This window comes from Myotis daubentonii, chromosome 11 (assembly GCF_963259705.1).
Source record: "Myotis daubentonii chromosome 11, mMyoDau2.1, whole genome shotgun sequence".
NCBI lineage: Eukaryota > Metazoa > Chordata > Mammalia > Chiroptera > Vespertilionidae > Myotis > Myotis daubentonii.
In genome coordinates this window covers 54498751-54526099 of record NC_081850.1, presented here as the reverse complement: position 1 = coordinate 54526099, position 27349 = coordinate 54498751, and the positions used below count along the sequence as shown (strand labels likewise).

The following is a 27349-nucleotide window of genomic DNA, read 5'->3' as shown; positions in this document are numbered from 1 at the left end:
CCAGGGGCTAGGCTGGGTGCAAGGAGAAAGCAGGGGACAGGCTGCCCCACTCCCTGGTCTTGTGGGCTTGGCAATCACGTCACTTTTCTGAGCCTCAGCATCCTCGCGTCCTCATCCTTGCCTAGGGTGGAGGTGGTATCGTGTTCTCACAGACAGAAAGCATCTATAGCCCAACCAGTGCCGTGTAAACATTATTTACATTATTCCCACCCTGCCCTGCTTTCCCAGGTCAGCCCTGTATCTTCTTTGAAGGCCATTCTTAAGAGCTACAGAAGGGACCCATTGTCCAACGTCCTGGACAGGAGTCCTGTCCTGCCACTTACTGCTCACCATGTGACCTTGGCGAGTTCCTTCCCTCTGGGGCTCAGCATCTTCATCTGCCCAGAGCAAGACAGACTGATGGTTGCTGAGGACACCTTCACCTCTGACATTAAGGTGTCTCTTGACTCCCCAGATCTCTCCTGTGTGTGGGCTCAGCCACTCTTTGCCCTTGGAGTGTTCTAGCTGCACCTCTCCGGCTAGAACACTCTGCTTGCTGTCAAACCCACAGACACTGGAGGAGGAAGAGGGTTTAGTTTTGCATGTTTGTCTAAAGCCATTAGATCCCAAAGGCCAGAGAAGGGTCAGCTTAGTCAGCTTTCCCTTGAGGGAGTCCAAAATTGGGGAGGTCAGCTAGGCCATCCCATGGCTGGGCAGGGCAGCTGGCTAAGGGAAAGTGGGCTTGCTTCCCAAAGTAGCCCCATTCCCAATGACCAGTGTGTTTGCCAACCATCGAGTGACACCTGGTATTAACCAACCAGACCATCAGTGGAACTGGGACTGAACATCCTGGCTGCCTGGGGCGAGTGCCAGCTTTGCCAGGCCCCCCATGAGGTGTGAGGGCTCTCAGGTTCCCGAGGCCTGGCTGGCGGGGGCAGGGTGGGGAGTGGCATTCCATGCACGGTGTTGTCAGGAGTGTGGTGCAAATTGACATTGGAATCCCAGCTATGTTTTCTTAAAACCTTAGTTCCTGACGTGAGAGTGTTGTAGGGTGAGGAGGACTTGGGGGAGTCTGGCCTCAGGACAGAGCCCTCCACCCTTTCCGTCCTTCTCTCAGCAGATGGTTATGAGAACCTTCTGTACCAGGCACTGGGCAAGGCCACAGAGTGAGCGCCAAGGTGAGGACAGCCTGGCCAGGCTGCAGAGCTCACAGTGCGGCCCATTCATCCCGGGCCATGTTGCACACACGTCTGCACGGAGGGCCTTGCACGGATGGGGATAGCAGTCTCTGCCACAGGGGGTCAGGAGAAGCTACAGGGGGAGGTGCGCTCAAACCTTAAAGAGAGGGTAGGTATTCCCCAGGCTGGTGGGACCCCAGGTGCGGGGACAGCCAGGCAAAGCCCAGGAGGTGCAGAAGAGTCTTGCAAGGACCCGTGCCTCTCAGAGAAGCTGAGACTCAGTTCTTAGCGACGGGGCCACTGAAGTGCAGGGTCCACTCTCAGGCACTGGTCCTGAGCTTAAACCCCACTTCCACATGACCCTGCTTCCCTGCACCTTATATTCCTGTGCTTTTGCTCTGGATGGTCCCACGGGGTGCCTAGGGCAAAGTTCACATCCTCTTCCTCATCGTAGGTAGAGGCAGCCGAATGACCTTGCCAAGGCTGGAGTGGAGGCAGCGGACTCCCACCCCCTCCTAAGCATTCCTGATACCAGGTCAGAAGGTCATCAGATGTCAAACCTGGAAGTGACCTGAGACGCCCACCTAGTCCAGTCCCTTTGCTCCTGGGTGGGGAGACAGACCCATAGTGGACTCAGATTGACCTAAGGCTCCCCAGCTGGCAGTTGACACACTGACAATTAGAGATGGCGACTGCTTCCCACTGTGGGGACTAGACAGAGCCCTGTGCAGGCCCAAGCTGCCCTCCACCTACCCCTCCACCAAAAACTTCTGCATCCGTAACAATCCAAGATGGCACCTGAATCGCCCACCCATTGCCTCTCAGGTCCCTCAATGGCAGACACCCCCAACTCTGAAGTAATCTTACCAAGATCCTACCTCGTGGTTTTTTAACACTGCGCTATCCCCTTCCCCTGAAGAACTCTCCCTCTTCCCCATCTGCAGCCTGGCCTGGCTGAGCTCAGACCCTTAGGCTCCCGCTCAGGCACCAGCAGCCACTTTGGCCCTGGCATTAACCACTGACCCCCTGTGTGCACTCACTGCAGCCTCTGGAAGCAAAGGATTGAGCCTTTAGATATTGGCACACAAACATCACACTCTACACAGCTTCCTGCCTGGGAAGGCAGGCAGTAGGGGAAAGAGATGAAAAGTCTTGAAAAATCTCATTAAAAGAGTTCTTCAGGCATTTTGGACTATGAATGGCTTTTTGCAACTTCTAGTTCCATGAGTTTTTGCAAAGGAATCTGGAGAAGATGAGGGAAACAGAACTTCAAAGCTGGAGGGCTTGCAGCTGGGGGGCCGGGAGCAGGGTGAGTGCCAGGGCCTCCCTCCCTGTGTGCGGGCGGCCTCTGCCTGCATGGGGCCCGGGCCTGGGAGACAGAGCCGCACTTCTTAGGCCTCCTGGCCCGGTCGCACCTCTCTTTAGGCAGTGAGAGTCCCACCCCCAGCTGGGGAGATGACCCCTCGGAGCCCTCAACAAAGGGTCATCAGCTTTCAAGTCCCCAAAGACAGAGTGCACAGCATCCTTGCAATTGTGGTCCAGTGCTAACCTCAGGAGAGGCTTCTGGGGTCTGGCCTGTTTCCATGAGGGTGCAACTCGGGTTTAACTGTTCAGGAGCCTTCCTCAACACTTCCCCCACTCCCCACCCCCACCCCAAGCTCTGCCCCATACAGTGTCACTTACCTCCTGGGCTCCAGCCCTACAGGAGCTCATAGCCAGAGGGGAGGATATTTATACCTGTAACTCACAGACAGACAGTCCCTGACTTACAGAGGTTTGACTTAAGGTTTTTTGATTTTACGATCCTATGACAGTGACACACATTCAGGAGAAACCGTACTTCAGATTGTGAGTTTTGATCTTTTCTCAGGCCAGCGATGCCATACGATACTCTTGTGGCGCTGGACAGCGGCAGCGAGCCACAGCTGCTAGTCAGGCTCGCAGTCAGAGCGTCAAGCACCCATACTCACAGTGCAGTGTTAAGTGCATCTTCAACTTAACATACTTCCAACTTAACGATGGGTTATCAGGACATAACTTCATCATAAGTCGAGGAACAGCGTGTTTAGGGCTACCCAAGGCAGTAGGTGCTCGGGGCCGGGACAGGGGAGGACCAGAGGAAGGGAGGAGAAGGATGAGCAGGGCTTAGACCTGGGACGGGGCAGAGAGGGCAGCCCAGGCAGAGGGAATGGCACAGGCTGGGAAGTGCAGATCTTGGGCAAGAACAACAAATAACACCTGGTGGGTACGGTCCTAGGTCCTAGTCACCAGGCTGAGGAAATGGGGCTCTAGCCTGTAGGGCAGGGGCATCCTGAAGGTTTTGAGCAGGGTGTAGTCATGTCCTCAGAGCTGTATTCTAGAACCTTCAGTGACCCAAGGTGCACCGTGAGTACTGTCAAGGAAGGGACACTGCTTCTGCCCCCGTGTGCCCACAAATATGCCAAGAGGCTGGAAGATGGGCAGGCATTCCAAGGGGAGATCCAGGGCAGCCCTTTCCAGGATGTTAAGGGGAAAACATGGGCTCTGCAGTCAGAGATACCCGGGTTTGAATCCTGGCTCCACCTTTTACCTGCTGTGTGATGTTAGGTAAGTGACTTTACTTCCCCGATCATCTCCTGGAAAACTGTAGGTTTTCACTTTCATCAAGCCGTTGTAAGACGCATAGTCGGTCCTCCGTATCTGCAGGTTCCACGTCCATGGATTCAAGCAACCACAGATAGAAAATATTTTGGGGGAAATGTTACACTGTTGCCGACTTTTACTGTGTAGTCAGGCCTAAGATGGTGTCTGTACTAAACATGTAGACTTTCTTTTCTTGTCATTATTCCCTAAATAATACAGTATAACAACTATTTACATAGCACTACATTGTATTAGGTATTATGAATAATCTAGAGATCATTTAAAGTATATGGGAAGATGTGGGTAGTTTGTATGCAAATACTACACCATTGTATATAAGGGTGCATCCTCGGATTTTGGTATTGTAGGGGAGTCCTGGAACCAGGTATGCCTCGCCCTGGGCCCACAATAGTTGCTCCATATACGCTGGTCTCTGCTTCTCCCAATTTTCCCAGAGCCTTTAGAAATTGCCATGGAGGCAGCAGAGTGGACAGAGCACTGGGCCGGGTCAAGAGCCCGGGGGGGCCAAAAGGGGTGCGTCCAAGCTGTGTGTGCACCTGGATGAGGGCGAGTGTCTTCTCCCTGTGCCCATAGACCGAGTCTGGGTTCAGTCAGCACATCTGCTTCCAGGTTAAGGCCCCCACAGTTAGGGTGCGGTGCCTTTCCCCTGGGGCCCAAGGAGCTGAGAAGGCCCCGACTCTTCTCAAGTAGGGGAGGAGGGGTGGGCAATTTATCCGACTTCATTAAGGACACCGGCTGGTTCTTGCTCGGAGCTGCGGGTTTGTAGTGACTGCTGGGCAGTCAGTCTCTACCAGCACATGCTTCCTGGGCTCCAGTGGAGGGTGGTGGGTGTAGCTGGGACCCGTGGCACTGAGGGCTGCAGGCGGGAGGTATATTCCTGGTAGAACTGTTTTTCTTTCTCTCCCCTCATTGATTTATATAGTAAAGGAGAGAGTTTTCAAACAGTAGGCACGTCTGGGTCTGGGCAGGCGGGCGAGTGATTAATCTTAGTTTGTTGCTGCTGACAGCCAGGAGCAAGAAATAATAAAGGTTTACAGGGGGAGAGGGGAGGGAGCGAGGAGAGCAGCTCGCCCTTCGTCCATCAGCAGGGAGCACAGGCTTCACTTCCCTCTGCCGTCCAAGCACCCCTTGTGGGGCCAACATCTGAGGCTCCAAACACTTGGCTTCATGGTGGCTGCCTGCTCCTGCGGGTGACCCCCCAGGGCAGGTCCTCAAACCAAGCAGGGCCTTCCATTCATCGTGGGGTTCCCTGCACAGGACACCCTCCAGCCCCAGAGCCTGCACTTCCGTCGTCCGTCACCCTTTCCCCACCCCTACCCCCAAGACTAAGGCTTCAAGGAAGGCAGGGGTGTGCAGCCAGGGCACTGCCTAGCTCTGAGGAGAGGGGCCCTGGGCTCCTCGCCGACTGTCCCCCTGACCCTCTGACCCTGTGCCTCTCCGAGCTGCCAGGTGGGTGTGAGGGCTGGAGAAGGGGGAATGCCAAAGAAGTAGAGAGGGTGGCTCAGGTAGACGAGCACAGGGGTAGTTGACTTCGACTCCAGGCAGACAGTAGTAGCAGGAGATGGTGAGAGACTTGAGGGTGGAAGTGCTCAGCCCTGCGTGTGATGGGGGAGAGGGGCTTTGACAGTCTGTCCTACCACCAGCACCCTCCTCTTCCCCCGTCCCAGGCTAGAGGCAGCTCTGCAGCAGAATACATGGGCTCTGAATCGGCCTGGCTTGGGTTCTTGAACCCTAGCTCTGCCACTTACTAGCAGGGTGGCAAAGGCACTTAACATTTCTGAGCCTCCATTTCTCATCAAATGGGTTTTACAGGTGTGCCAATGAAGAGGCAGTATATGTGAAGTGCTTAGCCCGTGCCTGGCATGCAGTCAGTGCTCAGTGAGTGGTGGCTCACTGTCTTTGTTATAGACTTTGGAGAGCCACAGGTTGAGGAGAGAGCTCTGTATGATCCAGAGCCTTGCGGATTGCCTAGGTCTGACTTAGAAGTCTGTCCAGCCCACATCCTCTCCCCTTTGTGGTGGTGGGAGTTTAGAGTTTATACAGGCTGCAACTCGAGAAAATCCTGCATCACTATAACTGAGACTTTGAGTCACACAGAGCTAGACTCAAATCCAGGCCTCTCTCTTCCTGGCTGTGTGACCTTGAACAAGTCACTTAACCTCTCTGATCTCCTGGTTCCTCATGAGAAGCTGGAGAGGATGACCACCTCAACAGGGATTCCTTTTGTCCTTCTCACTGTCCTGCTGCCCCTCTAGCTCTTCCTCCATGAATTCAGACATGAGTCGAAGATGCATTCTCACCAGAACTTGATCTGGTCTGCTGCTTAGCTTATGGGGAAGCTTTTAGGCAAGCCCGGGTAGCTATGGTACATGAAGTACACTGAATAGAAATATTGGGATTTAGGGGACAGGAAGACACCTTTTAGGTCACCTAGCCCTGTGCCTGGTGCACGTGGAGGAACTGCGGCCCCAGAAGGGAGAGAAGCTTGCCACCTCGTGGCTCCCCGGCCAGGCCCTGTTTCTGGCAGCATTTGAGCCAGCCTGCGACGGGGCAGGGTCCTCATCTCTGCTGTCCTGCATGGAGGGTTTCACATCCTTTTAGGGCTGGAGGAGGAAAAATGAACTTTCTGTTCAATTAGTGTGTGGCGTGTTTTCTCCTTCTAAAGCAGCGGTTCTCAACCTGTGGGTCGCGACCCCTTTGGGGGTCGAACGACCCTTTCACAGGGGCCACCTAAGACCATCAGAAAACACATATATAATTACATATTGTTTTTTGTGATTAATCACTATGCTTTTATTATGTTCAATTTGTAACAATGAAATTGGGGGTCACCACAACGTGAGGAACTGTATTAAAGGGTCACGGCATTAGGAAGGTTGAGAACCACTGTTCTAAAGGGATTGATGGAAATGCTGAAATCAGGAGCTGCTACTGTAGGCAAGACAGGCTGCTCACACACTCTTTGCAGGGGACTAAACAGAAACCGTGAACTTCAGAACGTGCAAGGTCCTGCCTTGCAGGATGAAAGGATGCGCCATCGAGAGACACAGTGAGGAATAATAGATGACGTGTCCCTGTACTCAGAGTTACTGAGAAATCATTCCTGCCAGTAGTGCAACATTTTCAAGGACGCCGCCCTCACCATTGACACGGTGCCTCTCCTGGACTCCGCACCTGGTGTTTTGGTGATTCTGGGGGGTCAGGGGAGGACCCAGGTTCAAATCCTGACTCCACCTCTGACTGGCTCCTGAGCTGCAGACCAGGCACGGGCCTTCCTTCCTGAGGGGCGGATTTGGAGGGAATGCCCCGTTGTAGTTACAATTTTCAGAGCCGTGGGGGCCTCAGTTCGGGCTGCTCAGATGCTGTAGTGAGATGGCTTACCTCGGGCGCCTGACATGGCTGCTTGTGCTTATAAAGAGCCAGCTTTCCCGCTGTAATAGGATGTGGTGAGAGGAGTAAGGATCGCACCGTCACAGCGAGTGAGTGCAAAGCTGGGATTTTAACGCAGCCCAGTGCCCTCCTCCTGTCCTCTGGAACCCTCCCCCCCTCCCCCCAGCAGAAACACCCTGCCTTCCTCCCGTCAGGGCCCCAGCAGATATCTGGATAGAGGCCCCAGGACCGAAGCCAGGTGTGCTGAGCAGGACCTGGCACAAGCCCATTGACGGGCATTTCTCTGGCACCTGTCCCAGGGCAGTGGTGACAGGTAGAAGGCCAAAGACCTCCCCCCCCCCCCCCCCCCCCCCCCGTCCCTTCCCTCTGCTTGTTGGAGTTGAGAATGTTGGGGCTTTCTCGGCCTGGCTCTGAAGTGACAGTGTTGGGATGAGTGGCCCAACTGCGGGAGTCGCCTTCTTCCCTGGGTCCCACCCTCAAGCAGCAGAAGCTGGGAGCATCCCGGGTCTGGTGGCAGAGAGAGGGGCTGAAGCTGCTCAGCAGGGATGGTGGTGGCCTGCACAGCTGGCCGGGGGGAGGTTTTCAGGAGCCCCATCTGACCATGGATGTGTCTAGAAGGTGGGTCAGGAGGGAAGAACTGGTTGCGAGGGGGGTGTCCCAGTTCCTCGAAGGGCCAGGGCCGTGGGAGTAGAAAGGAGAACGTGTCGTGGTAGAACTGACGAGGGTGAGAAAGCAAGGATTTGAGGACCCTTCCAGATTTCTGAACACGGATGAGTGGTGGTGTCGCCACCTGCAACCTGGATGGTCAGTTCTGAAAAGATCCAGAAAAACATGTTCCCTTAACTTAGCTGCCCTCTTTCTACCACTGCCCCTAACCCAGGGGCAAGAGGTGCCCGTGCTCTCACTGGCAGCCCATCTCCAGAGCATCCCCAGCCTGGGAGTGCCAAACGTGCCTGCTGGTGGACTGGGGTCTCCCCCTTTGTCCCAGCCAGGCATTCAGTGTTGACTTTTGCTCCCCAGAGAGCACCCTGGTCCCTTCCAGTGGCTGAGCCACCCCGATTACATTTCCAGCTGGTTTTTAATTCTCTCCTATCAGCCGCATGAGTCTGCCTGTGTAGCTCGCCCGCCAGGAACAGCATTCCAGCTGCCCTTCCGTCGCCAGGAAACCTCTCATGCCCTGGGACAGCTTCCTTTCTGAGGCGCTGGGTGGTCTCCAAATGAGAAAAACATTTCTTTCCAATCACATTCCTAACATCTTGCTAATATGACTTATTTAATAATATTTTTGCAAAAGCCATCTGGGAATGGCTTGGTTGGGGACTTGGGGAGAGCATGTGGGGTGCTGCAGGGACAGGGACAGGGCCAGGCCATGGCGACAGACTCAGACCTTGTATCTGCATCAGTGAAGGGCAGCCACGTGGAGATGGATGCAGCCACGTGGAGACAGACCAGAGCCTGAGTCCCACTGCTTCCGCCATCTGTGAGGGTCACCAGCCAGTAGCTTCATGTCTCTGCCCCTCGCAGCCCTCAGGCTCAGGGACACAGCGGAAGTGAAAGTTCTTTGTAAACCAGAAGAGGTTTAGGAATGTAGGTGGGGTTATTTGCAGAGCTGTGTGCTTACCCCAAGAAAGCGCCTGTGGTCTTATCTTGCTTAGTTAGAGCTAGGTAAACAGCTCAGAGCCCCCAGAGGAAACAGGCTCAGCCCCCACCTACAGGCATTGGCGGAGCTCCCAACAACAGCTTCATCTAGCAGAATCCCAAGATGCAGGGTCACTGTTCCCCTTCGGGCCCTGACAGCCAGAAGCGTGTTGAACCATCAAGGTCCAGACCCTGGCTTTCAGGTGGGCCAACGGGCACAGGAGGGAAGAGGCCCTTCCCAAAGTCCCGCAGCGAGCTGCTGGCGGAGCCCAGGTGCCTTGACTCTCATCCTGGGGTTATTACCCTTCCGAGCCTCATAGCACTGTGTAGTTTCTTGTCCCTTTTTATCCATAATCATTCTTGCTATTTGAGGCAGATTTAGAAAATTGGATGTCAGATTTTATAGCTCTTGTCTTTGTTCCCACAGTTCAGATGCTAAAGCTATAAAAATGTTTGGCTGTGTGTGTGACCCTCACACTCCTGCACACTCTTCAGCTTGGCTGCGGCAGGGACCACTCCGCCCTGGCTCTTAGCGCCTCACACCTGCCCACTGAGCAGCCACCATCCTCCTTCCAGCCATGGGTGCTTTCTGCCACTTTTAATGATTTTTTTAAAATGATTTCTTTGCCCAAGAGGAATATCAGAAACAATTGGGTTGGCGAAGCTGGCTTATTAGAAATGCTTTAATTAGAACCTTTCTCCCCCTGCTGTTTTCCTTTTGGAAACCCACATGCTGCTCACAGCTCTAGGCGGCTTGGGGACCAGCCTGCCACATTCTTAGCCCAGACTTTCAGGGCAGGGCTGACGAACAAGTCAGCAGTGTGGCTATTACTGCTGCGTTCCTGTCACACACTAGGCCTTCAACCAAGTGGGAAGACAGATGAAGGCACATCAGATGCTTCTAGTCTGAGTAGGGGGAGGTGCAGGTAGGTGAGTGCCGTGATGGAGAGAGGCGTGGCAGAGAATAAGTGAGGGAGGAAGCAAGTAAGTCAGACCAGGGGCATCTTAGAAGGCCCCCTGGAGGAGGTGGCATTTGAGCAGGGCCTTGGAGAACAGTAGTAATTTAGGGGGACGTAACAGCAAGGTAGGGTGGTTACATTTGGGATTCGAGGAAGAGGTTTCTGCAGTATCCCCTCTCCCTGTGGTCCCAACTTGAGTTTTTAACTGTCTGTTCCACATAAGCCCTCCGTTGGCCCAGGTGACCAATAATATTGTGGACAGAGAGACATGCCTCGTAAACTCTGAAGTCCCAGACAGCTCTCTCCTGCTCCCCACAGCATCCCCACTTTGTCCTCAAGGAAAAGGGCTGAGAGGCAGAGGGGCTTACCTTGGTCTTGCTTGCACTCTGCAGCCCCAGTCCTCTTCCTGTCCACCATTTCCTCCCACCGCCTGACGTGCCGTGATTTCCACCTGACACTGAACCTGTGCACCCCCCCGGGCTGAACATAGCCTCCCGGGAAACACACGTTTGCATAGTGCCAGGTGGACTCTTTGCAGTCCCCAGTACCTGGTGTTAGACATTGATTTGAACAGGCTTCTGCAGTGTGTCTCCTCTTAGGCGGGTAGAATTATGCCAGTGGTAATGCTTAAAAACTCAGAGCAGCATCTGAGGTCTGACACAGATGATGGTAAAACCATGAGATAGCATGCTCTGGGCACACCCAGATTTCCAGATCAGTCTCCAGACATTAGCATAATCCTACTTTGAGTTCAGGTTTTCAGGCTAGAAAAATACTTTTCCTGTCTTGAATTGTTCCAGCCTTAACCAAAGGAAAATCTTCCATGAAGAATCTAGGATTGGCTGTTGGACTGTGGTAAGAGCTGTGCTTTCAAAAAGCAATCAGTTCTGATAGTAACTTTTGGGGACTCAATTCCTTGCAGCCACACTGGAAAAGAAACCACTATAATTAATGTGGTCAAACCCTGGCCAGATAATAAAATGAAAGCTTTGTTGTGTATCAAGACAGAAATCAATTTCATTAGGGAGCAAAGAGCCAGAGATTTAATTTTGAGAGAATTCTCCACCCTGTGGACAGAGATTGTCAAGAAGCTGCCGGAATGAATGCCCAACATGAGACAGGCGCCCTCCAGAACCCAGATTACTAAGGGCTGACCGTGACCTTTCAGAATTGCATTTGCAAACCTCGTGAGTGAGGCAAGGCCAGTGGGCTTTGCTCCTTAATGTTCTCGGGCTGGTGCCCCTTTGGTTTTGGTCAAGAGGTGAGTTGTCCTTACCCAACAACACTTGCCTCTCAGTCAGGTCCTGTTCTTTGGGACTCGGGGAGGAGGTAGAAGAGAGAGGTGGACTCAGGAGGTCAGTGGACACCAGAAAGGAGTTGTGTAAAGATGTTGGGTGTCCACATTGATGGTGGAGTCATATCCAGACAGGGGTGCTGGCTAAGAGGGACAGACCCGCAGGACACTGTCCTCAGTGTATGCGAGATAGTGGGCAGAGGGCGCGGCCAGCGTGGGAAGGGGCAGGAGAGTCTGCCCCGTGAGGACAGCTGGAGAGAGAGAAGCAGGGCAGGTCTGCTCCCTCTTCATCTTCCAGTTTCTAAGGGGCCTCCCCAGGGCAGAAGGGGCACCTGTGGCCTTCAGGGCCCCGAGCTGGGGGCGGGGCTACCATCACTAAGCTGCGTGGGTCACACTTCAGCTCAGATCCTGGGAGGACTTGCTCACAGGCAGAGCCGCCCAAGGTTGGGAGGGTTGTGTGGGGGAGAATAAGCTCCCTGGCACTGGAGTAAGCAACAAAAGCTGGATGGGAAATGTTGTGAATATTACAAAGGCGCTTCCATCATCAGAGAATCAGGTGGTTCTCAAATGTGAATGTCCATCAGCATCTCTTGGAGAGCATATTCAAAGCAGATTCTGGTTCCAAATAGGCCTGGGAGCCACTGGCTTGACAAGGCCCCGGGGCCTGATGTGAGCATCTGGGGCACATGTGGAGAGGCTATTTTTGAGTGAGCTGCACTCCTTTCCAACCCTGGGACTCTGGGGTGTCTGTAAGGAAGGTGAGTCCTTCTGTTTAACATCTGAGTAGTCAGTAATGCCTTCCATCCTGTGGCGTGAGCATCTCCTAAGTGCCAAGCTTCATTGGTGGTCATCTACCCCGTCCCTTCCTTGTATAGAGGAGGACTCTGAGGCCCAAGAGGACAGGAGCCAGGGCTGGGCTAGGTCCCCAGTGTCCAGTTCAGAGCACTTTCGCTTGCTTCCAGTAGACTTTAGAGAACATTGTAAACTGCTCCCCATTTCACATGAAGAAACTGAGGTCCAGGCCCCCAGGGCTGTTGGGAGGTTTTCCACTGAGAACCACTGTCAGTCATGTGATCAGCCAGGGCTCTGGGTGGCTGACAGGGAGGAGAGCAATGTCCTCGGGTTAGGTCAGGGGTGGGCAAACTTTCTGACTCGGGGGCCACAGTGGGTTCTTAAACTGGACCGGAGGCCGGAACAAAAGCATGGATGGCGTGTTTGTGTGAACTAATATAAATTCAAGGTAAACATCATTACATAAAAGGGTACGGTCTTTTTTTTTTTCTGTTTTTTTTTTTTTTAGTTTTATTCATTTCAAACGGGCCGGATCCGGCCCGCGGGCCGTAGTTTGCCCACGGCTGGGTTAGATGCAGGGTGCTGAGCAGGTAGGTGTGTTGTAAGTTGCAGTTTGTAAAGGTCCCTCTGGATTTCCCTTCTTTGCCTTTTTTTTTTTTTTTTAAGTAAAACTGCTTTGTGGGTGAGCCCCCTTCCTTGCTGTGCTAATGAATGCCCTGGGTCAGTTAGCAGGGAAGCCCCCGCTAGGACAGGAGCCTGCAGGAGGGTGGTAAGGGTACACATCGTGCTTTAAGGATGAGAATGGTCATTGGGGATTGCAGCTTCCTCTCCCTCCTGCACACCCACCCTCTTCCCCACTCTCCACTTGTCACACCCACTGGAGTGCCCCAGAGTCCCCTTCAGCTGGTGGCACAGCGGTGAGGCGGGGGAGGGGGCATTCCGACCCCTGATTCTCTGGGGAATGAGAGCAAACTCCACCCCCTGGACACAGTGTCACCTGTAAAATGGGGACAGGGAACCAGTGGACTCAAAAGTTCGCTTAGTAGCTTGTCTCCCTCAGAAATGTTGACTATATTGAGCAATACACACAGTAGCCTCTTAATAAATGCCATAGACCGTCTATGACCAGGATATTTAAACAAAAAAAACCTCTTTCCTCCTCAGTTCTGTGTGTTCATGTGGACCCCCTTGTGGAACAGTGTGCTCTCAAGTGTCTGCAGTACTGCTTGATGGTAGGGGAAATTGATCGCAGAAAGTAAACACCCTGCCCATTGTTCCCAGCGACAGAGATGGGCCGGACCCCAGGCCTCCTGCTCCAGCCAGGAGGCTGTCTGGCCATCCATGGCTTCTGGGCTGCCAACATGGCCATGGACAACAGGCCAGACAGACGGGCAGACACGCTTAGTGCTCTGCCTGGGCAACAAAACAAACCAGATGGGCAGCAACTTGTACACAGGCTCCTGCAGAGCCGGGAGGCGGGGGGCGGGCATGTCAGACCCCTGAGCCTCAGCACCTGCCCTGCTTGCTCATGCACTGTCCATCCCAGGCCTCAGGACAGCCCTTATGGCAGGTGGTGAACACTCCATTACACAGATGAGGAAACTGAGCGCAGCTCACAAGGGACACGGTGGGGACTAAGACCCGGACCTGGGTCACCCAGGTCTGCACATGGTGCGTCCTGCCCTGTGTCTTTTGGAGTTGTCCTGCTGTCCTCACCCAGGAGGGCCCCATTGTGTCACTCCCCGCCTCCCCAGGGTGAACCCCAGGTTTCCAGCTCCCCTTTACCTATAAAAGCCCATGCGCCCCTCAAAGTCCTCTCCGGCAGCTGGTGCTCACCCCCACGACTCGCTTTGCCCAACAGGTGTGCGTGTTCCCTTCATCTGCTGGTTGGGCGGGGGGTGGCCGCCTGGTCCTTGGGAACAGCCTGGAGCACTTCGCAGCCAAGCTGTTTAGCAAATTCTGTCTCTTAAGCCCTTTAAATAAGGAGCCAGGTGACCCAGCTTTTACCAAATGTTCACGCTTCCTTCATGGGGAAGGTCTCACATCTCACAGCTGCCGTGAGGGTGGCCTCCTGGCATTCCCGTTTCGTAGGTGAAGCTGAGGCACTGGCACCTGGTGGGGGGTGTGGCTTTCCTCCTGGCACTGCTGGCACTGGGGCTGGCTTGCTCTTTGCTCTGAGGACTGTTATATAGAGAATTGGCTGTTTAGCGACATCCCTGGCTCCCACCTGAATGCCAGCAGCACCTGTTTCCAGACATTGCCCAGCATCCCCAGGAGAAGGGGGACTTGCCTGGTGAGAACCACTGCTCCCAGGAGAGTGTGGCTGGGAGGCGCTTGTCCTATAGGAGGAGGACCACCCTGGGCCTGAATGCTTCCTGTCCATCCCATTGGCACCGGCCCGAGGAGGCCTGCTTTTGTCATCCTGCGGTCCCCAAGCCTGGAACCCACTGTGCCCAGTGCTGCCCCACCTTCCTCCTGCATCCTGCACTGCCTGGGGTCCTCCTGGCTGGTGCCTGGGTGGCCCCCACCCTCGGGTTGTCCCTCATTGAGAACTTTAGACTGGAGGGGACCCCCTTCACCTTTCCCAAAAGGGGACGCTGGGGGCCCAGGGAGAGGGGACTTGCCCAGCCATTGACATCAGTGGGATCAGAGTTTGAACCCAGGTATCTAACTTCAGTCCCACCACCACCACCAGCCCCACCTATCCCAAACACAAAGGGCCTTCGTGTTCCTAGAAAAGTCCTCAATTAAATGTTAAAGGGCGACGGGGGGCGGTGCTGCACAGACCCTCTTTCCCCTTCCTAAAGCTCTGACAGCGTATCTCCCATCACCTCCCACCCATACCTCACCCCTCCCCTTGTAGTTTTCATGTGCAGTTGGCTGACCTCCAAGCATTATTACCCTCCCACTTGCACACCTCCCATAATGGGAAGCTCACTCCCCACACTGTCGGCCTTGATCATTAAAATCCTCCTGCCTGACACTTTGTTAGTCTTCTCCTGAGAAAATTGCCCCAGTGGGTTCATCTTGACCTGCCTGTTGCTTTGTGTGGCACAAAGCAAGCTTTATGCGTACCCATCTTTGCCGGAGAGGCACCTGCCAGCTCTCCTGCTGCCTGGAGACAGCTTTCGTCATGATTTACTGAAGGCCCTCACCCTGGGCCGCCAACGTGGAGCTTGAGAAATGCCCAGGTGTCTCAGGAAGGCTAATCACCGCCGGTGCATTTATTGAAATCTAATTATTTGGTTGTAAATCAAGTCATTTGGCTCAGTGGCGTTTACATTTAGGCCTTAGTTTGCAATAACCTAGCTTATGTGTCTTTGGCTTGTCACTATGACAAGGCTGTTTCCGAAGGCAGAAGGTGATGTGCAGACATTTGCTGTGTGACCTTGTAAGCCCCTTCCCCCACCCCCTGGACTCTCGAATCTCGGCTGGAAGGGGCCTCTGCACCCCCCACTCCATGCACTGCGCCGTTGGAGAGAGCCTGTCACACAGCAAGAACTACTCCCGTGCTGACCCTGACCCTGCTGGCCTCTCACTGTGACCTGGGCAAGTTGCTTCTCCCTCTGGCCCTCAGTCTTCTCATCTGCCCAGACAATGCCAGCCCTGCTTCTCTGTGAAGCCACAGGTTGGTCCAGTGTGGACTAAGGGCAGCGGTGGCTTCCAGGCCCTGTGTTAGAAGTTCACAGCATGTGCACATGCTAGCCTGCACACGGTAGGCCCTCGGGAGGTGTCGAAGAAGTATCTGTCCTCTGAAGGCCCCGTCATTTGAGATCTGGGTATTTCCCCGGCCACAGGCCCAGTGCTCTCCTCAGAGCAGACGTCTCTGCAGGCACACAGACTGTTTCTGGAGGGGCTGCACCTGCTCATAGGTGTGGCAAGGAGAGTTTCTCTACAGACCCAGGAAAATATCCCCTCTCCTTGGAGGTGGAAGAGAAGGTGGGAGGGCAGGAAACTGCCTGAACCCTGGAGCCATCTGCTTGCAGAGGCAGCATGGCCAACAGTGGGGTGGGCTCATGGCAGGCCTGTTTTGCAGGCCCCCACATGGCCTCAGAGGCTGGAGGTATCTTGCCCAGGTCCCCCTCCAGACCAGGTCCCTCTGGAAGCTCCCTTGCCAAGGTCACAGCAGATCAGCGTTAGAGCCAGACCTAGAGCGAGCCCCTCTCTCCACTGGTTCCGTTCACGCCCATATTCACCAGCTCGAGTGCACGCCTGTGGGGGCAGAAGGGCCCGTCGGGCTGGTCTCGTGCCCTGTCCGAGCTGAGCACAGGGTGGTGTTCCCTTGGCTCTGAGAGTGAGCACTGGCTGCTGTGCGTTCATGGAGGTCGGGGGCCTGTGACAGCTCTCTCCCCTGCAACCAATTGTCGAGTGAATTTCAAATGTACAGTCTCTTTCAATCTCTGCTCTCACAGATCTGGCCCCAGGAATCTTTGAACATGTAACATTCATGTTTAATTAAAATGACTCCACAAGAGGAGGTCCATTTAGACCAAAAAATGCACCCATTTAGAGATCTACTGGGCCCCAGAGTGGGCAGGGCCTGGGCTGGCAGGAAAACCATGGCTTTTGGAGGGAACTTGTCTCATGGTCATGCTTTGTTATTTAGGCCTGGGCAGGGGCGCTGCCAGCTCAGTAGCCCAGGAATGCTTTCCTTTAGAATCCCAAGGAAAGAGGAAGGGTTGACCTACCCTTCCCTGTGGTCTTCTCAGCAAGATCTTTCTGATTTAAGAGGCATCTGCCTTTGTCCCCCTGTAGCTGGGACCCTCTGGGTGCTCCCCATGGCTGTGTCCCTCGCTAAGCTTGCTCTGCAGAACCTTGCTGGTGCGTCCTGGGACCAGTGCTCACCAAAGCAGCCACGGTGTCTGGCCTCGGAGGAGGTAGCTTCCACACTGGCTGGGCCACACTAGGGGTCAAGGTGGAGTGGCCACCAGCCTGCCCTGGGGAGCTTAGCTTATAGTCCAGAGGTCTGCATTTCCCTGGCTCCGGGTAGACCCTCACTAGATAACTGCTGGGTGGATGGATGGAAGACAAGGCTACAGCGGCAACTTCAGGGCCCTGGATGCTGTCCACGGGCTAAGAAGAGAACACAGGCTCAGGGTCAGACAGACAGACTGACCTCCTGGCCCCACTGTGTCCCGTGAGACAAGGCCCGCGACCTCCCCCAGCCTCAGTTTCCCCACCTGTAAACAGTGATAGTTACACCAACTGAGCAACTTGCTGTGAGCTCAAGTGAGACAATGTGTGGCAACGGCTCAGCTTGGTGCCTGGCGCACAGTGGGGACTCAAGCAGTGCCAGTGCGGTGTCATTCATCCTGCAGTGGCGGAGGGGAGCCAGGGACAATGTTCTGGGGCATCTTGGACAAGAGGGTATCCCCGTCAAGAAAGCAGCTCCCCAACTGCCTTTGACAGGGTGAACCAGAGACTCCTGCCACTGGGGCTGCACGCTAGTCCCAGAGGGCACTTTCCTCGCCTTCTCCCACATAAATATTATATGCAAGTGTTTTTAAGTAATTTCATCATGAAAAGAAGCGATTTAACATAAGTATTACCCGGGATTCTTCATGAAATATGCATCAAGCAATTAGGTCTAAAAGCGAGAGGTGAGGCCTCGCGCCCTGCTCGGGCCGGCAGCTGCGGGCTGAGTGATGTTTTATTAAAGCCCGTGATTATGGGACGAGGTGGGGCCTGTTATTAGGCTGGCGCGCCAGGCGTGTTTGATGATCCTGGTGATGAGGAGGTGCTTTTTGTGATGATAATGAGCGATATGAAGGCCCTGACAGCACCAGCACCCCCGCCTCAGAGCCTTACGAGACTCATTAGACAGGTCAGCCACCAGAGACACCCCTGATTGTGGCTTTGCTCTCGCAAGATGTCCTATCAAAGGAGACAGGGCTGGCGCAGGAGCTGGACAGGTGGTGGCAGCCTGTCTGAACTCCCCAGGGACCACTGCCTTTCCAGAGGGAGGGTGGGGAGGTGGGTGGCCGGGACTCGAGGGCCCTGGGTTCTGCTGTAGCCGACGCCCTCGTTGTTGTGTGCATCGGGCCAGAGTGTTGCTATCTCTGAACTCAGTTTCCACCAAAGTGCCCCAGGAGGGCGAGGGAGATGGTCCCCAGGCCGCTCTGGCTCCAGGGCCGCTGTCCGAGCGGCAGAGCATCCCTGTGCCTGCTGGTTGTCTGGTGCATCCCCGGTCCCCCAGGAAGCTTTAACTTTTTCTCTCCCTGTGCTTGATGTCTTCTGTGAGTCTACAGCATGTCTGGCAGCTGTTTTTAAATGTTCAGCTGTTGTTAGGTGGCATCTCGTGGCAACCCTGTGGCCAATCAGGACACGTTGTGACAGCACAGCTCTTGGGTGTGTTTTGACGAGGCTTTGCCTGACCTTTGCATGAGTCGAGGTTTGACAGGTTGTCTCGGAAAGAAAGCCTGCTCACCTCTCGGAGCCTGCCGGCCCCATGGGTGGGTCACCTCCGTGCCGGGGCTGCACCGGCCGGCCGGGACACACCATCCCCAGTCCCTGAGATGGCCTCTCCCTGCCAGCCCGTGCTGCCTCTGACCCGCCATCAGCCGGGCAGCGTCGGCGCCTTGGGGACTGTCTCTGGAGCGGATGGTGCTGAGGTCAGGAGCGAGGGCTCTGGGAAAGGCCTGCAGCGGGGGAAGCAGCAGCACCACTGCCAGCCGCCGTGTGGCTGGGGGTCAGCCTCCTGCCCACTGAGCCTCCGTGCTCAGCACACGTTCTGGCTCACAGGAAGTGCCCAGTGAGAGTAGGACAGGGGCACACGGGCAGCAGTGGAGGGGGGTGTGGTTGCCCTCAGGCCCCTTCCTGTAAGCAGCCTTCGGGGAGTAGGCGGAGATTGTGCTTGCACACAGGGAATCCAGAACCGTAGGCCCAGAAGCGCCTCGGAGACCATCCAGTCAGGCTCCCCAGGGATCCAGGGGGATGGGCACAGCCACAGGGCACAGTGCTTGAGCCCGGGAGGACGGCCACTCCTGCAGGGGTTCCTGTGGGGAGGCCGGCTTTTGGCCTTCCAACCTGTGCCAGGGAATGGCCAGGCCACGGGCTGAGGCTGGGCACAGGGTCTGAGTTCTCTGCGGAACCTCATGACTGGCCTGCCCGTTGGCACAGCCTGGCTCGGTTATAACCTAGCACGCACTGAAATACAAGCGTCAGCCATAGGCCTGGAGGGTCAGGAGGGAGTTCAGGAGCTTCCCTGCCTCGCATGCACCATGTCTGGTGAGGGGGACATCATGTCGCATCTCTAATACCTGGTGGCCGTGCCGGCCCGTGGCCTGGGAACGGGAACTACTGCCTCCATTTCTGGCTGAGTCAGCTGTTGCCACCATCACGGCCACGGCCCCTGCTGGATGTTCTAATGACAACCTGTGTGAAACTGTCCGGTTCACCCATGTGAGTTACTTCCCTTAATCTCCTTAAACATTAAGTCGGCTCTCCCTGCAGCTGCGTGCCTGCGCGCCAGCCTTGGTGCAGACTCGCTCGGGGCCAGCTGCTGCGGTCCTGTCTCACACACCCTACGCGTTGCACCCCAGCCATAGGTGTGTGAGAGCATGGTCTGGCACCCAAAACACTCCACTCAACTCACTAAGGAGCATGATGTGCCCGAGGTCCTGCCCCTCCCTGCCTGAGCCTGGACTCACCTGCAGCTCCAGCCCCTTCTCTCCCCACACTCACCCCAAGCTTTTTTAACTGTTCCCTGTTTCCTTAGCCTCATTCAAGAAGTACGGTCCTTTCCAGGCCGGCAAAGGCCCACGGTGTCTCCAGTGCGGTGGGTGGCCGAGTCTTCGCTTGAAGGGGGCTATACATTTTTCATCGCACGCACACCATTTCCTTCCTAACAGCTTAAGCAAGTGCGCCTCCTGCTTCTCAGATGTGTGGAGGCAATTCTCCAGTGAAATGACCCTTCACTGCGGAGCAGAACTTGCCACAGGCTCTGTAATTAGAACATTGTCAGCCTTAAAAAATCTTGATTTAAATTTCAGTTCTTTACAGGAATTATTCTCTCTTGAAACATAATTGCTCTCCAAACGATTTCCTTTAAGCCGAGGGTGACATCTCTAAATACATTATTACGAGCAGATGTATTGCTCAGTGCCTGCACTTCATTAAGCATTTGCTCTGCCCATTTGAAAATGGTCCCGGAGTCCAAATTGACGCGTTAATAGGACAGGCGCTCATGGCGAGGGGAGCCCAGTCCTGACTGGGAGAGGTGTGCAAGCCCGCAGTGCCCCCGGGACCGCAGCCAGCGCTAGAAGAGCCGGAGCTTAGAAAGGAAACCTGTGTCCACATGGAGCTCTCGGCCTCACCAGGGGTGGGCCTTGGTCTCCTGGACGCCAGACCCTGGCCACAAATTATCAGTGTCCAGACACGATAATTGGAGGAGGTGGCAGGAGGTCGGAGCCCCAGCTTCCTCACTAAGTGGCAGATACTCAGTATATTGGACTGTGCTTTGGAGACCTCGGCATCCACAGATGTGGCAGCAAAATCATAAGGGCCAGGCTTGGAACTGAGTGGGCAGGAAAAGGGCAACCTGGGCAAAGGCAGGTTGGTGGGGGTGAGAGATCCGATGTGGCAAGGGCCCTGGGTGGGAGGTGGGAGAGGCCCTCTCGGCCAGGTGGAAGCAGCATGGCCCCCACAGTCCCTGAGCTGCACCCCACCCAGCCTGCTGATACAGCTGGCAGGCTGCAAGGGGCACGGGGCACAGGGCTGTGCTCTGATCTCCAAGGAGCCCGCCCACTGCCCTTTTTAGCAGGTGCTGAGCACGGTGGACACAGACCTTACTCTGGAATTCTTAGGAATTCGGGCCCTAACTGGACTGAAGGGTCCCAGGTTCGGAAGGTGGATAAGTAATCTATAATTAAAAAAAACACGTAATATGCTAATTAGACCGGACATCCTTCTGGACCTCCTTCCGGGACGAAGCTGGAGCTGCAGCTGCCGCATCTGCGAGGGAAAGATCAAGGCAGCCGCAGCCGCGAAGGCCTACTCTTGCATGAATTTCGTGCATTGGGCCTCTAGTTATAATATAAGAAAGCAGGTGCAGATGGAGGCATGATCCTTCATCATGTGCTGGTCCTCGGTGCAGGCAGAGGACAGAGCTCTGCCTGGGGGAGCCTGGAAGGCTTCCCGGCAGAGGAAACACTCAAGCTGGGCCTTGGAGAAGGAGGCAGGGTTTGCTGAGCAGAGGGAGGAAGAGGGGAGAGTGCCTACCCCGGTGCAGCTCTGAGAAAGAGCAAATGTTTTCCCTTATTCCATTGGCTAAAACTAATCACATGGGTACAGTGCTGCAGGGAAGCTGGGAAATGTAGTCCCAGCTGGGCGGTCCCTTCCCAGTGACAGTTCCATGCTGTATTGAATGGCACAAAGCAAACCCCTCTGCCCCACCTACTGCCCGTCATCCCTGCCACACTTTGTCCTCATCTGAAAACTGGGGGTGATGACTCCTGCCTGCCCACTAGTCTGGGCATCAGGGACTCACACTAAATACATGACTGCATGAGGGACAGGAAGACGGCCCTCGGTCTTGAGGTGGAAAGACTCCCCTGCAGCAGTGTCTGCTGCTGGTTCGTAGTTGGATGCTGGGACGAGGGGAGCTCTTAGGCACAGCTGCATTTTGGCTGGGCCTGGGCTTTGGTCTTGACTTGAAGAGGTACTTCATGGCTGGGATCTCAGCAAGGAACCTTTGCACCTTAGCAGGGATTGAGCCAGAGGGGTAGTTCTCCAGGTAACGTGTGAATATGTGACATGTGCTGTTCACAGCTAAATCTCGAGTGGCTCTCTGAGAAATTGCTTACCTGGCCCTCAGCCCTCCTGCACCTGTCCCCTGGGCCTGAGCAGTATGGCTGCCTTGGCCTTTGTCATCCTGCAGATCCTAATACCCTCTGTGTTTTGTTCACAGGAGCAACCAGGGCTTTATGCACATGAAACTGGCCAAAACCAAAGAGAAGTACATTCTGGGTCAGAACAGCCCCCCGTTCGACAGTGTCCCAGAAGTCATCCATTACTACACCACCAGAAAGCTGCCCATCAAAGGTGCTGAGCACTTGTCCCTCCTCTACCCGGTGGCTGTGCGGACCCTGTGAGAGGACCAGCCTCGCCCTGCGCTGACAGGGCCCAGACCTGGAGGAGCCGGAGCCCCCGCCGACCAGCGTGTCCAGTTCGTGTCGTGTGTATGGTACTGGCACACCACTGCATGTCTCTAGAATGCTGTTGCCACTAAGGGGGCTGGGAAAGGCCTGGATAGAGACAGAGGGACGGCCCACAAGCCACCCCAGCCCCCACCCCCACCCCCTCCTTGAGTTTCTGTGAATTAAAATATTTGCAAATCCAAAGAGATGCCTTGCAGGATGAACAAAGGCAAGCAGCTCCGAGGGGAGGGAACCGCCTGGGTTGCAGCGCTTTGCTTTGTTCTCCCGCTGTCAGGAATTCACACCTGTGCGGGGAGCACAGTTTTCCCACCAGGGCCCCACCGGTGTGGGGAGCCAAACGCTGGTGCTGGGAGAGCTGGAAGGCCTGGAGTCCTGCCTCCCCTCTGGTGTGCGTGTGTCTGTGTGTGTGTGTGTGTGTGTGTGAGTGTGCGCACATCCGTCACACTCAGATGTGAGTAAGCCCTCTAATCCACTTTATCACTTGGTGTAATCATTAGATCTTCAAGGAATCATTGTGCGGTCAAAAGAGGATTCAATTATTTATGACTAGGGTGTGTAAATAAAATAGTCATTTAATATGTATTCTCATCCCTTTTTTTGTACCACAGAGGGTCTCTGAGGGGCCAGTGCTCACCGCTGGCGTGTCTCCTGAGCATGGGTGGTGGGAGGGAGGAAGCAGAGCCCAGCGCAGGGCTGAGGCAGTGGGTGGGGCAGAGGAGTTGGCTTTGTCCCCTGAGAGTCAACCTGCAGAGGGTGCAGCCAGATCCACGTTCAGGCTCCAGCATGGTCACCTCAAATGTTGACCCAATAACCAGACTCTCCCATTATTTGGCCTGGCAACCCTGTGAGGCATTTAACATACGGGGAAAAGGAGGCCCAGAGAGGGAAGGTAACTCGCCCAGGGTCACAGCTCATAAGCAGAGGAGGCTCTTGAGCCCAGGCTGGCAGATCCTGGCCAGTGCTTTGTCTCTACATGGCCTCGCTCCTCGCTGTCATCCTGCTCCTGGGAGAAAGCAAATCCTGACTCTCCTGGACGTGAGCCCTGCTGGCCACCCGCTGTTTTCACACACAGCCCGGCCGGCGTGGCTCAGGTGAGCGTCAGCCTGTGAACCAGGAGGTCACGGTTCGATTCCCAGTCAGGGCACATGCCCGGCTTGCAGGCTCAATCCCCAGTGTGGGGCGTGCAGAAGGCAGCCGATCCATGATTCTCTCTCATCATTGATGTTCCTATCTCTCCTTCTCCCTTCCTCTCTGAAATCAATAAAGAAATATATTTTTTTTAAAAAAACACTCCCACACAGACTCCCCTCTGTCTCGTCCCTGCCCTTGAGGGGAGCAGGGATTCTCCCCACATGTTCGGGGCAGACCAGGCTGCTGTTACTCAGCCCCCTCCTCCCCTACCTCCTCACGGCCACACTGGCTGAATGAGGATGGAAGAAACAGAAGAATCCGCAGCCAGAAAGACGTTTCCAGTCTCGGTGCCTCCACTAGGCGCCCACCGTCCCGCCTGCCCCACCGGTCCGCGGGGAGTGGAAGTTCGGTGACGGCCCCGCACGTGGGGCCAAGTTCCAGCAGCATCGCCAGCCGGCCTCAGCGTCCGGCACTGCCAGGGCTCCCGCGGCGGGGCTCGCTGTTCGGATGTGGAGGCGGCCCCTCGAAGGACCAGGACCTGCCGGGACCCGTCAGCCGGGGCAGAGCGGGCTAAGCTGCGTGGCTTTGGGAGGCTGCCGTGGATTCCAGTGGTTTGTGACCAAAGCCGTGACCTTGGAGACCAGTCTTTCTGCCAGTCCCCCCCTTGGGTCGCTCTCCCAGGTGCTGCCCATCAGTCTAGGTGGCCTCCAGCCCCTCCCACCTGTGGGTCCCACAGACCCATCCACCTTGTGGTTACCACGTTGGCTGTGGCCTGAGTCTGGTCTCCGAAGACTCAACCTTGACCTTTCACCTGTTTTATTTTCTGAAACATCCTTTGAGGCAAGAAAGTACCTGGAGTGATTCACGCTTTGTGTGTGTGTGTGTGTGTGTGTGTGTGTGTGTGTGTGTGTGTCAGAATGAGAAAATGAGTAAGGAGTTGGCATGTGGCCAAACAGAAGTACCAAAGGAGACGGTACCACGGGGATCCTTAGGACCAGGTTAGAGATTGGGGACCTCGGAGGCAGCCCCGGTTCTCCAGGGCACTTCCCCGAGGCCGGGGGGCTGAGCAGTGCAGGGAGCCCTGGTCCTTCTGGGGGGACAGTCCTCCAGGTTTCTCCTCGGAAAGGCTGTGTGCCTGTGGGCTGAGGCGAAGCGACGCCTGCCCTCCGTGCTTTTCAGGGGATCCCTGGCCCCCCCTCCTTCCCCTGCGGCCGCTTCCTCAAGTCCCCAGGGAGGCCCCTCAGGGACGGAGGCCAGAGGAGCCCGCTTACAGGATGGGAGCAGCTGAAAGGAATTTTTTTCCTTAATTTTATGAACCTCTCCCTCTTCTTCCTCTAATTGTGGCCGTTTCCTCTGTCAGCGTGGATTCATGTTTTCTTGGACATCCAACAATTGAAACGGCTTTTCCCTTTCAGAAACACTCATATTCAGGTTACTGGCGTTAGTTTGGTTTTTGTTTTGGCTTTTGTTTTTTTTCATCTGCTGCCAATTAAAGGGGGGGAATGAGCTGGATTTCTCTGAGGGAAAAAATAAAGCTCCCTGCCACACAATCTCTGGCCCTCGGCGTTTTGTCGCAGAACACAACCTCCAGCCACTCAGGCCTCGCTCGGAGCCATGGGACTTTTTTTTCCCTTTCTTTCCCTTTTGGCCAGCTTCATTATCGGCCATAATGACCCGACCACTTCAACGCCTGTGTCCTTGAGCGCCAAGGAGTCCCGGGCCTCTTCGCCCCTCCCCCAAGATGGCATCCACAGGGAGGAGAGAGGCTGTGTGGGGAGAGGGCCCCCCTGCCGGGGAGCAGTCACAGGTGCGGACCCCTTCCCCGGGAAGGACGCGGTGCTGGGCTCCCAGGCCTCTCTGGGCGGGTGCCCAGCAGCCAGCCTGTGAGCTGTGAGTGCGGCCGCATCCCCGGGGGAGCCCTGGGCCTAAATCTGCTTCTGCAGCGACGGCCCCCCGAGAGTCTCGCTTTAACACTCAAGCACCAAGCTCTGCCGGCCCTCCAGGACACTCAGACCTGGTGTCATCTGCCCAGGGCCTCCAGGACAGACGGCTGGGCTGGCGTTGGCTCTCAGACCAGGGACAGTGGGTGCGGCAGCCAGCAGGCAGATGGCAGGCTGGCACTCGGAGCTGCCACATCACCCTTCACCTTCCAGGGTCTGTCACCAGCAAAGACCAAAGGCACACTTGGTTCAGAGGGAGCAGCATGGCCCCGAGCCTTCGGTGAAGGAGCGTCTTCCAGAACCCCGCTCCGGCGCCCTCCCCTCTCCTCAGTGTCGTGTCCCTGCCAGGAGACTTGCGCCAGCCACCCACCGCTACAGAGCTGCCCTGCGATGCGCTAATTCCGCGTGATCAGCTGAGCAATCATGTCTAGCGCCCGTGAACCTTTTCATAGACAAGTGTCTTGCTTAGATGCACCTCATTGGGCACGCATGTTTTATTTCTTAAAAATGCAATCGTGTCCCCAGGAATCCAGTGTGATCGCCTTCTGCTTGCGGAGGTGGAGGTTCTGCCATCATCCCCCAAAGGTGGGTAGTTACAGGGGGAAAGGGAACCCTCCTGCTTCCTAATTAGGAGAAAGGCAGAGCCCTGATGAGCTCGTTAAATGAAAATGAATTAACCTGTTCAGCAAACATTTGTCAAGTGCCCTCTGGTCCGCAGGCCTTGGTGGATAAAGAGGAGAATGGGCCCCCACCCCTACCCTCTGGAAGTTACCACTGTGGGGAAGACAAACAGGCAACTGCTGGTGATACAGGGAGGCCCCAGGGTGCTGTGGAGCCCTGAACAAGAGGGAACTGCGTCTGCTTGTCGCCATGAGCAGAAGTGGGGCCTCGAGCCAGGAAGCAATTCTTGGTCTCCCTGAGGATTTGGGGAGATGCGTGACTGGCACACAATCTCCCGCTGTTTGATCTCACACGTGGTTGACTGACGTCTTAATGCTACCTGAGGCTGGAGGACCCAGGGTCTGCAGCCCCAGCCCCTCCTCACACAGTTGAGCACCTGAGGCTGCACTGGGCCCCTGCAAGCCAGGAAGCCTGCTCTGGAGTGGACCCCCGACCCCACCTGGCCCTGGAGGAACTCACTGCCTCTCCTGTCCCTCCCTCCCAAGGAGCCCCCCTCCCCCACTGCCCCCAGGACTCAGGCTTTGGTTCTCCTCTCCTCCCTCCTCTCCCTATTCCAGTGACCCAGAATCCACACCTCCACCCCCAGGCGCCTCAGAGCACGTCCCACCCCGCCCTGCAGGCACACAAAGGGCCTGTGCTCTGTGACCAGGAATTTCCAGAAGGGGAAGGAGAACATGCCTCTGGTGGTCACCTCTCACCTAGTCCATGCTCTGAGGAGTTCTTTATTTCTTTTCAGTTCAATTTAACAAACATTGAGCATGAAAGGAGGGCCCTGGCCGAGCTGGTGACATGGAGCAGCAGGAAGCGGAGGGTGGTCGGACGCCTGCCTCACTGCATCTGCACGAAGACTCAGCAGTGCGGGAAACGGGCTCAGAGAGGTACAGGGCCTGGTTCAAGGCCACACAGCCAGTCGCTCTCCACATGCCTCTGGTGTCTGCGGGCGGCCACTCAGAGGGTCACCTTGGCCAGCACAGCTCTGGGAAGACTGGGGCAGGGGTGGGGATTCTTCTCGGAGCTTTGAAGCCAATTGTTTCTCGCTGGCTCCCTCCTGAGTGGGCGCATCCCAGGGCTGTAGTGACAATGTCATCTCTGGTTTGCGGGACAGTTTTGAAAGGGATGAGGTCTGCCTGGGCAGCAGGGCATCACCAGTGTGGTTCTGGCGCCCTCATGTGGTCTTTTTCGGTATTGCACCCAGTCCTAGGGGGAGGGGAAGGCAGTTCCAAGTCACTGGAGGCCTAAACAGGGAAGAGGCAGACTTGTAAACAGACACCTGGCAGGCCATGCGGGCTGGCGGATGATGGGTGCTGAGCCCAGGTACAGACAGCTGAGAAAAGGACAGAAGAAGTGACACTCTGAGCCATGTGTCACAGGCAGGGAGTAGGGGCATCCCAGCGAGAGAAGCCAGAGTAAGCAAAGGCTGGAGGCTCCCGCTGGCTCCCGGGCCAGTGCTCTCACCTGTTCTACTCTAAGCCCCCCAATTCATGCCGACTGAAAAGGAAGGCGAGGCGGATTAGAACAGCTCCGTACTGCTCATATCGGAAAATGACTGCCACAGTAAGGTGAGTTA

General features: G+C 55.6%; 1 protein-coding gene across 7 annotated transcripts in view; it reads left to right on the top strand.

The window, feature by feature from the left end:
- The window catches only part of SHB (SH2 domain containing adaptor protein B), a 124930-nt gene extending 102318 nt beyond the window's left edge, over positions 1-22612 (top strand). For 3 of the 7 annotated variants that reach the window (XR_009447669.1, XR_009447670.1, XR_009447672.1), the window contains 2 exons: positions 229-435; positions 21781-21914. Coding sequence is in view for 2 of the 7 variants with exons in the window: in XM_059657403.1 (XP_059513386.1) it covers positions 21781-21964 (184 nt within the window). In the remaining 5 variants the exon portion in view is untranslated. Of the gene's footprint in view, positions 1-228; positions 436-21780 lie in introns of all 7 variants that reach the window. The other 4 variants (XR_009447671.1, XM_059657401.1, XM_059657403.1 and 1 more) reach the window with 2 other exon arrangements.
- Positions 22613-27349: the final 4737 nt, after the last annotated feature.